General features: G+C 55.8%; 1 protein-coding gene across 1 annotated transcript in view; it reads left to right on the forward strand.

The window, feature by feature from the left end:
- CFAP99 (cilia and flagella associated protein 99) overlaps nt 1-15,798 on the forward strand; it is a 38,797-nt gene that overhangs the window by 16,466 nt on the left and 6,533 nt on the right. The window contains exons 4-11 of the mRNA XM_047799144.1: nt 272-366; nt 1,443-1,555; nt 2,821-2,998; nt 4,816-4,896; nt 5,043-5,117; nt 5,825-5,896; nt 6,129-6,217; nt 6,764-6,968. Coding sequence (XP_047655100.1) covers nt 272-366; nt 1,443-1,555; nt 2,821-2,998; nt 4,816-4,896; nt 5,043-5,117; nt 5,825-5,896; nt 6,129-6,217; nt 6,764-6,968 — 908 coding nt within the window. The remainder of the gene's footprint in view (nt 1-271; nt 367-1,442; nt 1,556-2,820; nt 2,999-4,815; nt 4,897-5,042; nt 5,118-5,824; nt 5,897-6,128; nt 6,218-6,763; nt 6,969-15,798) is intronic.

Below are 15,798 nucleotides of genomic sequence, written 5' to 3' on the forward strand. Positions count from 1 at the left end.
TTCACGAGAGAAGTTTCGTGGACGTGCTCGGAAGGCCCCCCACCGGACACACGTCGCCTGTGCTCTTGTCCATGGTTCCCGCCTTCCTGCGCCTGGGGGGGCTTTGCCTGTCACACACCCTGATGGAGGTGGGCGCCAGCAGCTGCGGTTCCTGCTCCTGGGGGGGCACCCTTCGGGCCCTTAGCCTCTGGCTGACGCCCCCAAGATGGAGCACGAGGGGCCCGGGGCGTGGGAGCGCCCGCCTCCCCTCTCTCCCGCCCTTTTTCCGCAGTGACCTGCTACCTGGCCGCTTTCCAGCTGGAGGAGCTCGGCTTCCGGCTCTTCTCCAGCATCATCAAGTCCCAGCCTCTGCACAAGATGTGCAAGGTGAGCCCCCACCTGCCCCGGGCTCTGTCCTTAAACCCGGGCTCAAGGGTCTGACCTCTCACCTTTCTGGCTCATTTTAACTGGAGAAACTGCCGGGCCTGTCCTGTGTCTCTTTGCTGTCCGTGTGCTCGTTCAGTGCCCGGGGCACCTGGGTTCCGTTCCTCACGTGCCCGCGGGCGGTCGCTGCTGGATGTTAGCTGCTGCTCAGGACTCTCTGTTCACAGTCTGGCCTCTGGTTCTTCTCGGGCTCCTCTGACTCATAACCAAACTCCGGGCCCAGGGCGCCCTCTCCTCCTCCAAGAGGGGCTGTACAGCTTTGGGGGTGTCTAGAGTCCAGTCTCCGCTGGGAGCCAGACTGGGCCTGGGTCTTCTGGAACCAGATCTGTTAGACTGGAGGGCCAGGAGCTGGGGACAGCCTTTGGAGCCCATGCCTCTGGAGATTCCCTGCCATGGGCCTGTCAGGGCCCCCCCCGCCCCCAAGGGCACACGGTGGCCACCCAGGGCAAATAGCTCAGTCCCAGCACTGGCACCAGCCACCCACAGTGAGGCTGAGTGGGCGGGCCACCTTCCTGGGCCCACCCACTGCCACTACCCCGGACAAGGGGACAGGTTGCAGAAAATGGAGCAAGTCCATTCCTGGAATTCCAGGGCCCCCCGGGGCGGGGCCGGGGGAAGCGGCTGTCCAGCTGTCCATCTGTCCCAACCGAGAACTGCAGAAGCGGGAGTTCCCTGGTGGTACAGTGGCATAGTGGCATTGTCACTGTTGTGGCTCGGGTTCACTCCTTGGCCCCAGAACTTCTGTGTGCCGTGGGGTGTGGGCCTTTCGGGTCCTGGGAGCTGCCTCGAGCACAGCGGGCCCCCGACCCCGGCGTGGGCGTGCCTGCTGGGCTGGTGTGGGGGCCGAGCAGGGTCGCCCTCTCCGTCCGTCTGTCGGGAGGGGTCTCCGGCCTGCTGTGGGCAGTGGTCCCCTCCTGGTATGTTGGCCACGCCTGGCCCTCGGCACTGACCCTCCATGCAGGGGGCACGGGGGCTTCACCAGGCGGGTCCGGGCCCCCACGGCTCCCCTCTGCCCTCAGTTCCTCGGGTTCCTCTTCAACCCCCTGAACCTCGGCTCGTGGATCAAGGACGAGTGGAGCCTCGTGTACGAGACAGCCTACGTGAAGGAGAACTGGATTGACCCCCTGATGAGGTGGGCAGGCCTGGCGTCTGAGCCCGGGCCCCGGGGGATGTCCGTAGCGGGCAGCCGGCTAGTGGCCAACAGGACCTGGCGGCCCGAAGTGGTTTTAGGGCCAGCCGGGTCAGAGGGGCGAGGGCTGGCCCTTCTGCTCTGGAGCCCCCCCGCTGAGCAGGGGCTGTGACGGGGCCACCCCGCTGGGAGCCTGCAGGCCCCGGCCTCTCTGTGGACCTGGGAACGCGGGGCTGGGGGAGGGCGGGGAGCTGAGGCCTCAGTGCAGCTCCTGGTGGACTCCGGTCCCCGCCTCTTCCCTGGCTGCCCCCAGGCGCCCCTCCCGGCCTGTCACCCCAGAGCTACCTCCCGGGACAGGCTCAGGCAAACACTGGTTCTGCGGTGGGGCCAGGACCCGTGGGCAGAGGAGCAGCCCAGCGGGCTCTGGGAGGGCCTGCTGGGGTCGGGGTGCACCCCCAGGCCATTGTTTCCCTTCCGGTGGCCTGGAGGAGCCCCCTACCTTCCGGGGACTCTTCCGGCACAGCCGTGGGGGGAGGCTCCTGGCCCCAGAGCCGCCCCTTCGCCCGAGGGGGGTCCTCATCCCTGGGGCGGCCCCCAGCCCCCACCCCCTGCAGCCTTCCTGCCGCGGCACAGCCCCTTCCTCCTGCTGGTGACCGTGGGCCTCAAACTGGGGCAGGAGCTATTCCAACCGAGCCGATCTCCCAGGAGAGCCCGCAAGAGGGACACGGGCCAGGCTGGTGATGGTGGGTGCGGAGGCATGGGGGGAGCCTCGAGCAGGGTCCCCCGCCGCCTCAGGACTCTGAGACCCCCCCCGCCCCCCCCCCCCAGCTCCCGGCCCACCTGTCAGCAATGCCCAGCTCCAGGGACATCCTTTCAAATCGCCAGCTTCCTCCTCACTCCTGACTTCCTTCCCCTGTGCCATCTGCTCGGGCTCAGATTGGCTCCATGTGCCAGCTGCTGCTCATCCTCAGAGCCTCCAGACTCTGGCTGCGGGGACCTGCCTTGTCCCCGCCCCTCAGGTCCCCGCTCACCTAGGACAGCAACGCCGCTGGGCCTGTTTCCTTCTCTGTACAAGGGGAGCGCCAGCGTACGTGGCTCCAGGGCGTGGTTGGCACAGTGCCTGCCCAGAGAGAATGGCTATGGTTCCATGGTTACCCCCACCCCAAGGCAGACAAGCTCATGGGGGTCCTTCAGGTTCAAGGGACTGTCCCCTTGCAGATCTGCTTAGGAAGCCACCCTCAGTGGCTGCTCCCACTTTCGCCTTCAAGGTGGCAGCCGGAGGTCCAGGAGCTGATCACCCAGCTGCAGGGGGTGTTGACCAATCAGTCTCCTCCTTCAAAGACCAAGACCAAGGTCACAGAGCCCAAGGAGTTCAACCTGACTGCCCCCAGGCCCCGCGCCATTCCAGTGCCCGAGCCAGTGCCCGAGGTGGCCAAGACAAGACCGGTGAGTGTGAGCAGTAGCAGTGGGCACAAGCCGCCCAGGCCCGAGAGTGGATCGTGTGGGCATCGTGCAGGCCAGGGGGGCCCTGGGCTCTTCCCATGGCTGCAGGTGCACCGGGCCAGACCAGGTGCATCAAGGATGATGCTAGCCCCACTGCACCTCCCAGAGGAGGAAGCCCAGCTGACCCAGAGCCTGCCCAGCGGCCTGGGTTCTCGCACTGCATACTGAGGTCTGGTCAGTAGATGTGGTGAAGCTGCTGGGCCACAGGGCTCAGACCTGTCTGCTCTTGGAGCCCGGAGCCCGCTTTTGACCCGCTGTCGCTCGCTCCCCATTGTGTATGTGCATGTGTAGATGGCAGTGTACTCTTCTGTGCTCTTTGGGGTGTACAGAACCTCACAGGCCTGTCCCCACCCCAGGGCCTCTGTATGGCTCCCCATCTGCCTAGGGCCTCTTCCTCTACCTCTCCCTCCCCTTGCCTTGCTGACGTCTATCAGACAGGATGTTTTTCTCATACGCACACTCTGCGCCATCCGGGGCGTGAGAGGACAGCTAAGGCCAAGGATTCCGTGGAAATACAAGACCAGGTCAGGTTGCATGTCTGCCTTTGAACTAATCATCAGGACTGGAGGCGCAACGTTCAGACTGGTCTCAGGCTCTACTCTAAGCGCCTGTGGTGGACTCGGCTTCCCAGAACCAACCTGGTTCCCAAGAGAACTAAGGACCACGTAGAGGGTCCCAGGGTCCTAGCCCACTCCCACCACCTGTCAGGCCTCATCACAGTCTCTTCCCTGGGAGGCCTTCCATGAACCCCTCACCTGTGTCTGGTCATCTCTAATTTCCTTCTCAATGACCCAGATCTTTTTCTTCATGGCATCAATTAGATTTCGTAGTTGCTTAGTAATTTGTGGGTCTATTTATAATGTGTATCTTTCACCAGACCTCATCCATCTTATTTTTCCTGTATTCCCCATGCTGGAACAGTCCTAGCTCAGAGCGAACCCTTGGAAGATATCCGTTGGATGCATGGGTGAATGGATGGATGTGTGGATGGAGGGATGGGTGAGTGGATGGACGGATGATTAATGGATGAACAGATGGATGGGAAGATGGATGGATGGGTGTGTGGATGGATGGATGGATGGGTGAGTGGATGGATGGGTGAGTGGATGGATGGATGCAGGATGGATGAATGGGTAGATGAGTGGATGGACAGATGATGGGTGAATAGATGGATGCTGGATGAGTGGGTAGATGGACGATGGGTGGATGGATGGTGGGTGGACAGATGGATGATCACATGGATAGACCGATGGGCAGATGGATGGAAGGATGGTAGATGGGCCTTTTGCTGAGCTACCCCATGGTTTCCCGTCTGTAGGAGCCTCAGCATTGCTGACCCCAGCTCCTCAGCACTAAATGCACCTATCTCATCCTACCAGCTGCCCTCCCAGCCCCAGCTGTACCCTGCCCCGTTCCTTAGCGTGTGCCTCTCAGCGTGAGCTGTGACACAGTGGTGCCACCCTCTGAGTCTCACTTGTCCCTGCAGCCCCCCCACCCCACCCGGCCTGTAGTCCTCTGCCTGTCCCTCCAGTGTCTGGGGGGCCTGGGCCCTGTGCTTGTGTACCTTCCTCCTCCCTGGGTGATTGGCAACACCCAGCGGGGCCCAGTCAGAGCTCAGCGGCTTCCCCTCCCACCCTGCTTCTCCTGGCCCAGGCACCACTCCCTCCACCCACATTCCACAGGCCTCCAGTGGGGCCCTCTGCTCACCCCTCCAGCCTGCAGCCGCTACCCCCGGGCTCTTCCTTCCGCTACCCCACCAGGTCCCCAGGAGCACCTACCAGCCGCCCAGGGAGCAGCAGCTACTGGAGGTGACCAAGAGACACAATCGCTGGAAGGCTGAGGTGGGCGAGCCAGGCACGGCCCTGGCTTCCCGGAGCCCCCCGTGTGTGGGAGGGGCATGGGGGTCAAAGGGATGATGCTGCGGGGGGCGGGGGGCTGGTCTGGGCCTTCACGGCGTCTGGGGCTGGAGCAGCTTGCTGCCCCGCAGGAGCTGCTGCTGAGGGCCAACATCGAGGCGATGCGGTGCGCGGTGCCTAGGACCCGCGGGGAGCCCCCAGAGCAGGTAACGCCCAGCCCGCCAGGCTTCGCAGGGCCAGCGCTCCCAGGTCAGGCTGAGGGCCGCCAGGGCTGCCAGGCGCGTCTTCTCTGAGTGTTTCCAGGGCTTCCGTTCTATGCACTCAGTATTTCTGTAAGACAAGCCCCAAGGTATGCTCATGACTAAGGCAAGTCAGGAGCAGGGCAGGGAAGGCCCCATCTGGCTGAGCGGGGGCCCACCTTGTAGCAGCAGCCCGGCCCCGCCCTCAACAGGCAGATGGGACAGGCCAGCGGAGGGGGCACCCAGCGTCGTAGCAGCACGCCAGGGGTGTGATGGCTGGGTTCCCATGGGGTGGTTTTCTCCCAGCTGCTCCCCCCAGTGTGGCTGCGGCGCCCACCCTGAGAGTGTCAGCAGGGCAGCAGGCTGGGCAGAGAGCAGCCCAGGAAGGGTCAGAGGGTCAGGCCCTTGGGCCACTGAACCCCGAGGTTCCAGCCCCCGACTGGCAACTGCTGTCCCCAGCCTGGCAGGCCCTGCCGCTTCCCTGCCCCTGCCAAGGTCCCTGGAAGACAGAGGTGCTGCTTGAGGGGTGAGCTGGGCCAGAACATGTAGGTGGGCCGCCAGAGTTAGGACGGAGGGGAGTGGGCCAGTCTCCCAGGGGCACAAAGCCCACCATTCACCCGGGGTGCGTTTGGGGGCCCCGTGTGGGCACAGGCACCAGGCCCTGACTCCTGTAGGACCCCAAGAAGAAGCTGCAGCTCCGAGACCCACCTCGAATCCTCAAGACCCCGAAGCTGACCTTCTACAGGGTGAGGGGTGCTCCTGCCCAGTCGGGGGTGGCTTAGGGTGATGGCTCCAGGCCCGTGGCCCTAGCACCCACCTCCTGGCCTGTCCCTCCGGGACTCAGATGGCTTAACCCTAGCCCTGAGCACAGGGAAATGCTGGCGGGAGGCAGGGGTACGGGGCAGGAGGGCAGAGGGGCACTCGCTGCTCCAGGGCTCCCCTACTCCCTCTGTCACAGCCGCCCCAACTCTCCCACAGCCTAACAACGCCCCGGTCAAGCTGAACACAGCTGCCGTCCTGCGAGAAGCGGCCCTGTACCAGCGGCAGGTGGAGAAGGAGCTGCAGAGGTGGAGAAAGCTCAGGAAGCCTGGGGGTGGTGGGGGGTGACAGGCAGAGCACGAGAGGGGTTACTTGGTGGCTGTGGTCCTGCAGGTGTCGGGGGGGGCTCCAGCAGGCCAGTGTCAGGGTCACAGCTGCACCCTAGGAAGATAATCTCCACCCAGCGAGGGGGGTGAACTGGGTAAGAGGCTCCGCACCCCCCAAACCTCCCTAGGGGTCACCTCCTTGGACCGCTCTCATGGCCCCTCCCATAGACCGCCAGGGCACCAGACCCCTGAGCTAATAACCCCATGAGCTGGGGTGGGGTGGGAGTTTAGGTGGCTGACCAGACGGATGAGGGGATGGACAGACAGGTGGACACGGGTAGCCGTTGGACAGAGGGGTGGGCAGGGGCATGGTGGACAGGCAGGTAAGTAGCCAGACAAGTGGTTGAAGGGAGGGGAGGATGTGGCTGGCAGTGGCAGCCCGGGACCGGGACGGGTGGACAGTGGGTGTTGGGTACAGGGCAGCCCCGCCTGCGGTGCCCACAGCCCCACCACATGCCCTCTCCGTAGGGTGGATAAGCTTGTGGACGGAGCCGGGGACTTCTCCGAGTTCCTCGAGTGGCAGAAGAAGATGCAGGCCAAGGACCGGGCGGAGCAGCTGGCGGCGGGCGAGTGCCGGAGGCTGCAGGGGAAGCTGAGCCACGAGGAGGCCATCCTGGCACGGAAGCAGGTCGAGCTGGAGAAGAAGCAGAAGGCGGAGCGGCAGAAGGAGGAGGTGACAGGCGTGCAGGGCCCGGGCAGCTGTGGGCGCTTTCCTCCCAAACCCACAGAGGGGCCTGCCCCTGCCCCCGCCAGCCGGTCCGTTGGTCCGCCCATCCACACGGGAGGGAAGACCTGAGGTTCTGGCAGAAACTTCTGGAAGGCCAGCATGTCTGCATAAGGCGTCCTCTCCCACAGGAGGATCTGTGGGCACCCCCCCAGCCCCCCCGTTTCCACTTCAGATGCTCTGGACGTCAGTCCTGCTCTTCCTCGTCCTCGGCCGGACAGCCTGGGGAGGGGGGCTCCTTCCTGCGTCCCTGCCGGGAGCCTGGCAGGGCTGGGCGCGGCGGGAGCCCTCCTTGGATGGCCGGCCGGAGGACAGTGGTCCGCAGCTCTGCTCCAGGCCCACGTGGGTTGCTTCTCCTACAGACGCATTTGTGTCTGTCTAGACTTAGGGTTTGCTTTTCCTTCCTTTTTAACTTACTGGTCAGAATAATATGACAAGTGGCCTCAGAGAAGTCTCGCTTCTTGAAATCTGTAACTTGATCCCGTTGCCACCTACGCCCCAGACATAGGTGAATGAATTTCTGTCTTTCCTTCTAAGCAAATAGACGCACGTCTTGTTTCCCTTTTTCTTACATAAAATGCCCACCCTCCTTCCCTGCAGTGACCGTGGTCATGTGCCTGGTCCCTCTCTCTGCAGGCGGGCTTTCTAGGGCAGAGTCGCTGGCGTGGGCTTCCGCCCAGTTTCTGACGCTGTTGGGGTTTGGGGCTCTGCTGGCGATGCCACATCACCTTGGTGGGCACGAACTGTCTTCATGCCCCCGGCAGCGACCCGTCGGCAGAGCTTACTGTACCAATGTCATAGGCGAGAAATCGTAGCTCGGTATATTCTGATGTGCCTTCCATCAGTTAAGTGTGATTGGGGTGTGTTTTCATCTATTTAACAGGTGTTTCTGAATCTTTTTCTGTGAACTGTGTATTCCTGTCTCTGGTCCATTTTCTCCTTCTCTCGGCTTTCTCGGTGAGTGAGTGACAGGAAGAGCGTGTGGGATATGACACGTCGTATCCGTGTGCATCGTGCGGCGATCGCCCCGAGCCAGCTGACTACCGCGTCTGTGCGCTCACGGAGGAGCCTGCGGTGTGTGCTGAGAACCCGTGAGGTCCCCGTCCCGGCCCCTTTCAGGTGTACAGTTGGTCCTTATTACCCATGTCACCAGCTAGACTTTACGTCCCCAAAACGGATGCATCTTCTAACTGAAAGGTTTTACCTTTTGAGCAACATCTCCCGTTTCCCTCACCCCTGAGACCCCAGAAACGACCACCTCCTCTTTGTTACTGTGAGTTCAACGCTTTTAGATTCCCCTTAGAAATGAGTTGACAGGAGTTCCCGTCGTGGTGCAGTGGTTAACAAATCCGACTAGGAACCTTGAGGTTGTGGGTTCGGTCCCCGCCCTCACTCAGTGGGTTAACGATCCGGCGTTGCCGTGAGCTGTGGTGTAGGTCGCAGACGCAGCTCGGATCCCGCGTTGCTGTGGCTCTGGCGTAGGCCGGGGGCTACAGCTCCGATTGGATTGGACCCCTGGCCTGGGAACCTCCATGTGCCACGGGAGCAGCCCAAGAAATGGCAAAACGACAAGAAAAAAAAGTGAGTTGACACAGTCTTTGTCTTTCTGTGTCTGGCTGATTTCACTTGGCATAATGTTGCCACAAATGGCAAGATTTCCTTCTCTTTTAAGGCTGAGTGATGCTCCATTATGAATATGCGCCACGCCGTCTTCAGCCGTTCATCTCTCGGCACCTGATTACTTGGTTTCACTGTCCTGGCTGCTATGCATCACGCTGCTGTGAACGCGGGGGTGCAGGCGCCGCTTCACGATACTGGCTTCATTTCCTTCGGATGCGTACTCAGAAGTGGGATTACTTGTTTTGGTTTGTTTTTTGTCTGTTTTGGGGCCGCACTCACAGCATAGGGAGGTTCCCAGGCCAGGGGTCGAATTGGAGCTGTAGCTGCCATCCTACACCACAGCTCACGGCAGCACTGGATCCTTAACCCACTGATCAAGGCCAGGGATCGAACCCGCGCCCACATGGATGCTAGTCAGACTGGTTTCTGCTGAGCCATGGCGGGAACTCCAGAAGTTCTGTTTTTTATGTTTTGAGGAGCCTCCGCATTGTTTTCCACGGTGGCTGCACCAATTTACAGCCCCACCAACAGTCAACAGGCATCCCTTTTCTCCATGTCTCTGCCAACCCGTGTTAGCTTTGGACTTTCTATGAGAGTCTGACAGATACCAGGTGTTATCTCATTGTCAATTTTCATTTCCCTGAAGATTAATGATATTGAGCATCTTTTAGTGCACCTGTTGGCCATCTGTGCGTCTTCTTCAGAAAAATGTTTGTTCATGGAGTTCCCATCATGGCTCAGTGGTTAACGAATCCAACTAGGAACCCTGAGGTTGCAGGTTTGATCCTTGGCCCTGCTCTGTGGGTCAAGGATCCGGCGTTGCCGTGAGCTATGGTGTGGGTTGCAGACGTGGCTCGGATCCCGTGTTGCTGTGGTGGCTGTGGTGTAGGCTGGTGGCTACAGCTCCGATTGGACCCCTAGCCTGGGAACCTCCATATGCCGTAGGATCCCTAGAAAAGACAAAAAAAAAAAAAAGAAAAGAAAACTGTTCATATTCTTCACCCATTTTTTAGTCAGATTATTTTATTTTGCTATTGAGCTCTATGAATTCCTTATATATTTTGGACATTAACCCCTTATTGGATATATGATTTGCAAATGTTTTCTCTCATTCCATAGGTTCCCTTTTCATTTCATTGATCGTTTCTTTTTCTGTGCAGAAAATTTTTATTTTATTATTATTATTTATTTTTTTTGTCTTTTTGCTATTTCTTTGGGCCGCTCCCGCGGCATATAGAGGTTCCCAGGCTAGGAGTCAAATCGGAGCTGTGGCCACCGGCCTACGCCAGAGCCACAGCAACGCGGGATCCGAGCCATGACTGTGACCCACACCACAGCTCACAGCAACGCCGGATCCTTAACCCACTGAGCAAGGGCAGGGACCGAACCCGCAACCTCATGGTTCCTAGTCAGATTCGTTAACCACTGCGCCACGACGGGAACTCCAACCAACACCAGTTATTGAAGAGACTGTCCTGTCCTCAGTGAATTTTCTCAATGCCTCTGTCAAAGCTTAGTTCATCATGTCCACTTTCTTCTTTAAAAAATTTTAAATTATAGTTGATTTACAGTGTTCTGTCAATTTCAGCTGTACAGCAAAGTGCCCCGGTCGTGTGTGTGTGTGTGTGTTCCCTTTCCCTTTCTTTCTTTCTTTTCTTCTTTTTTTTTTTTTTTTTTTTTCTTTCTAGGGCTGCACCCATGGCACATGGAGGTTCCCAGGCTAGGGGTCAAATCAGAGCTGCTGCTACTCACCTACACCACAGCTCAAAGCAACGCTAGATCCTTAACCCACTGAGTGAGGCTAGGGATCGAACCCACAACCTCATGGTTCCTAGTCAGATTTGCTAACCACTGCGCCACAATGGGAATTCCTCTGAGCATTTTTATGATGAAATTTTACCAAGTGCTTTTCTGTATAAGCTGATGTGATCATGCGATTCTTTCTTCTTTAGCCTATTAATGTGGTGGGTTACACTGACTGATTTTCACACGTTGAACCGGCTGTAGCCCTAGAAGCAACTCCACTTGGGTACATGGGATCCTTCTCATATGTGCTGAATTCTATTTGCTCCTATTTTGATTTTGTTAAAGGTGTTCTTGCATAAATTAACCTTTAACAAAATCAAATTTGCATAACATTTCAGAAGGGGTGTTAAGTCTGTAATTCTCTTCTTTGTGCTATCTTTTGTCTGGTTTTAGAATCCAGGTAATTTTAGCTCCATAAAATGAATTTGAAAAGCAGTCTCTCCTCAGATTTTCTAGGAAAGATTGTATAGAATTGATATTAATTCTTTCAACATTGGGTAGAATTATCTAATGAGATCGTGTAGGCCTGGAGATTTCTTTTTTAGAGGTTTCTAAATTAGAAGTTCAATTTCCTTATAAGTTACAAGGCTGTTCACATCATCTGTTCCATACTGGGCGAGGTGTGGTAGTGTGTGTGTGTGTGTGAGTGTGAGTGTGAGTATGTGTGTGAGTGTGTGTTTTGAGGAATTGATCCAGTTCACGAGGTTGCCAAATGTATGCAGATGGAGTTGTTTGTAAGAATCTGTCACCATCGTTTTTTTGTCTGTAGGGTCTAACGTGATGTAACCTGTTTCTCGATATTGGTGATTTGTGTCTTTTCACTTTTGTCCTATAAACCTTGCTGGAGGTTTGTCAATGTCATTGATCCTTTTGAAGAACCAGCTCTTATTCCACTGATTTTTCCCCACCACTTTACTGTTCCCAATGTCATCGGTTTCTGCTCCTTGGTATTTCCCCTCCTTTTCTCGCTTCGTTTTACTTGTTCTCCGGGCTCCTTGAGCGGGAGGTAGAGGGGAGTCTTCTCTGCTTTGCTACCGTAACCTCTCAGTGCTGCACGTTTCCCTTCTCTTGCTGCTTTAGCTGTGGCCACACATTCTGATATTCATTCAATTCAATGTATTTTTTCATTTCGCTTGAGATTTTTCTCTTTGACCCCTGGATTATTTAAAATTATGTAATTCAGGGAGTTCCTGTCGTGGCTCAGCGGAAATGAACCTGACTAGCATCCCGGAGTGAGGTTCAGCCCCTGGCCTCACTCAGTGGATTAAGGATCCGGCACTGCTGTGAGGTGTGGTGTAGACACTGCTCGGATCTGGCGTTGCTGTGGCCGTGCTCTAGGCCAGCGGATACAGCTCCAGTTCGACCCCTAGCCCGGAAATCTCCATGTGCTGCGGGTATGGCCCTAAAATAAATAGATAAATAAAATAATGTAACTTAGTTTCCAAGCATTTGGAGATGTTCCAGTTATCATTCATCACTGATTTCTGGTTGACTCCATTGTGGTTGTTAACATAATCTTTAATTAATATCAATTAATACTGTTTAATTATGTTAAATTTGTCGAGGTTCTTTTTTTTTTTTTGTCTTTTTGTCTTTTTAGGGCCACACCCACGGCACATGGAGCTCCATAAAATGAATCAGAGCTGTAGCCGCCGGCCTACACCACAGCCACAGCAACGCGGGATCCGAGCCGCATCTGCGACCTATTGCACAGTTCATGGCAATGCCAGGTCCTTGACCTGCTGAGCAAGTCCAGGGACTGAACCCGCAACCTAGTCAGATTTGTTTCTGCTACGCCACAATGGGAGCTCCAAGGTTCTTCATAATAGCTAGTTGAGGTGTTTTTATGATGACTTCTTTAAAAGTCGTTGACAGGAGTTCCCATCATGGCGCAGTGGTTAGCAAATCCGACTAGGAACCATGAAGTTGAGGGTTCGATCCCTGGCCTTGCTCAGTGGGTTGGGGATCTGGCGTTGCCGTGAGCTGTGGTGTAGGTTGCAGACGCGGCTCGGATCCCGTGTTGCTGTGGCTCTGGCGTAGGCCGGTGGCTACAGCTCCGATTAGACCCCTAGCCCGGGAATCTCCATGTGCTGTGGGAGAAGCCCTAGGAAAGACACAAAAAAATTAAAAAAAAAAAATAAATGAATAAAAGTCGTTGACCGAGTTCCCATTGTGACTCATTAGGTTAAGGACCTGACTAGTCTCCATGAAGACGCAGGTTCAATCCTGATCCCTGGCCTGATTCAATGGGTTAAGGATCCCTAGTTGCCGCAAGCTGTGCATGGTTCGCAGATGCGGCTCTGACCTGCTGCAGCTGCGACTCCCCCCCAGCCAGGAACTCCCACATGTAGGTGGGGCTCTAAAAAGAAACAGTCGGCGTCAAATGTAACAACCGCAGTCTCGGCGTCGGCATCTGCTGATTGCGTCTTCATCCTGACCTTTGGTATGAGCTGTGGTTTTGACTGAAACCCAGATGTCTTAGGCTCTGTGAGATTTTGAATCCCCTCTAAGCCTCTGTCTGAACTGCCGTCCTCAACGCTGCGCGGCCACATTACTGCCGGGCGGGCTTGGTGGCTCATCTTCCCCATGTGGCTCGTGACCCCTGACCTGGAGGGGCAGGAGTCCCTTGTAACCGCCCCCTCAACGTGGCCTGCACCGTCACACAGCAGGCGGGGTGGTGAAAGTCCTCCCTCCGCGCTAGGCCTCCTCTGACTCCCATTCTCACGGGTGGGGGCGGGCACCAGAGGCTACTGACCGCAGGACCCGGGCACCTGCCTCCCAGGCGGGCCTCTCCGCTGCCTCCCGGTCTCACGAGGTTTGCAGAGCCGGGAGATGCCCCCTTTCTCCTCGTTCCCAGGACCAGGCTCCCAGCGGTCTCCAGGCTGTCTCTGCGCCACCTGGACGGGCGGGTGGCTGGGCACCCAGGGACTCGGCGCCCTCGCCTCTGAGGCCAGGTCTTCCTTGGCATCTACTCTACTCACTTGAGACGCAGCTCCTCGTGTTTGGGAGCCTGCTGGTATTCGCCTCATATGTCCACACAAGCTTTCCTCGAACTTATTACAAAGTTTTTTGAAAGTACTTTTCATTTATTTATCTGGCCACACTTGCAGCGTGTGGATGTTCCCAGGCCAGGGATCAAGCCTACGCCACAGGAGCAACCCATGCTGCTGCACTGACAATGTTGGCTCCTTAACCCACGGAGCTACCAGGGAACTCCCCAACAGTATTTTCTTTTTCTTTCCTTTTTTTTTTTGTCTTTTTGCCATTTCTTGGGCTGTTCCTGCAGCATATGGAGGTTCCCAGGCTAGGGGTCAAATAGGAGTTGTAGCTGCCAGCCTACGCCAGAGCCACCACAACATGGGATCTGAGCTGCGTCTGCAACCTACACCACAGCTCACGGCAATGCCGGATCCTTAACTCACTGAGCGAGGCCAGGGATCGAACCCGCAACCTCATGGTTCCTAGTGTCAGATTCGTTAACCACTGCGCCATGACGGGAACTCCCCCAACAGTATTTTCTATTTATTTATTTTTATTTTTTTGCTTTTTAGGGCTGTACCTAAGGCATATGGAGGTTCCCAGGCTAGGAGTCAAATGGGAGCCGCAGCCACCAGCCTACACCACAGCCACAGCAACACAGGATCCAAGCCGCATCTGTGACATACACTACAGCGTATGGCAATGCCGGATCCTTAACCCACCAAGCGAGGCCAGGGATCGAACCCAAGTCCTCATGGATACGAATCAGGTTGTAACCTGCTGAGCCATGATGAGAACTTCCCCAACAGTACTTTTTACTTATTTATTTATTTTCATTTTTTTTTATTACTCAAATGAATTGATCACATCTGTAGTTGTATAATGATCATAACAATCTGATTTCACAGGATTTCCATCCCACAGGCCAAGCACATCCCCCCACCCCCCAAACTGTCTCCTCCGGAGACCATAAGTTTTTCAGTGTCTGTGAGTCAGCATCTGTTCTGCAAAGAAGTTCCGTCTGTCCTGTTTTCAGATTCCACATGTCAGTGAAAGCGTTTGATGTTGGTGTCTCATTGTATAGCTGACTTCACTTAGCATGATAGTTTCTAGGTCCATCCATGTTGCTAAAAATGCTGGTATTTCGTTCTTTTTGATGGCTGAGTAATATTCCATCGTGTGTATGTACCACATCTTCTGGATCCACTCCTCTGTCGATGGACATTTAGGTTGTTTCTGTGTCTTGGCTATTGTAAATAGTGCTGCAGTGAACATCGGAGTACATGTGTCTTTGCCAGTCATGGTTTTCTCTGGATAGATGCCCAGGAGTGGGATTGCTGGGTCAAATGGTAGTTCTATGTTTAGTTTTCTGAGGATTCTCCATACTGCTTTCCACAGTGGTTGCACCAATTTGCAATCCCACCAGCAGTGTACTAGGGTTCCTTGTTCTCCACACCCTCTCCAGCACTTACTGTTTGTAGACTTTTGGATGCTGGCCATTCTGGCTGGTGAAAGGTGGGACCTCATCGTGGTTTTGATTTGCATTTCTCTAATAATGAATGACACTGAACATCTTTTCATGAGTTTCTTGGCCATCTGTATGTCTTTTTTGGAGAACTGTCTGTTTAGATCTTCTGCCCATTTTTTGATGGGGTTGTTTGTTTTTTTGGTATGGAGCTGCAGAAGTTGTTTATAAATTTTGGAGATTAATCCCTTGTCAGTCGATTCACTTGCAAAGATTTTCTCCCATTCTGTGGGTTGTCTTTTTGTGTCCCAATAGTACTTTTTAAAATGAACTTTTTATTTTGGAGTGTTTTTAACAGGGACAGAAAAGTTGCAAATGACACAGAGGGCTCCCCTGTTCTCCTCACCCAGCTTCTTCTGCCGGTAACATCTGACATCACCAGGTGCAGGGCTTCCCGATTGGCCACAACAAAGCCCAGAAAACTGGACGGCCCTTGACGCTGTTCTGGAGGCCCGAGGTCCCAGATCCGGGTGTTGGGTGGGCGGTGCTTGGTCTTAGCCTCTCCCAGCTTCCGGTGACCCGGGAATTCCTCGGTTTGTGGCGGCCTCACCCCGTCTCTACCTCTTCTTATAGTGACACTTATCCTCGGATTTAGGCCCTAAATCCAGGATGATTTCATCTCAAGATCCTTAACTTACTGGATCCTTAACTAGTTGGAAATAAGGTCATGTTCTGAGGTTCGAGGCGGACAGGAATGTGAGGGGGACACTAACCCAGTATCACTGGGGTGCACCCATCACAACTCACAAACCAGAATTTGTACCTGATTTACCTGAACTCCGCACTGGATGGGGATGGCGTAATTCCCCCACCGTCGCGGCCTTTTTCGGCCCAGGACACCAGTTTCAT

The sequence above is a fragment of the Phacochoerus africanus genome, chromosome 10 (assembly GCF_016906955.1).
Source record: "Phacochoerus africanus isolate WHEZ1 chromosome 10, ROS_Pafr_v1, whole genome shotgun sequence".
NCBI lineage: Eukaryota > Metazoa > Chordata > Mammalia > Artiodactyla > Suidae > Phacochoerus > Phacochoerus africanus.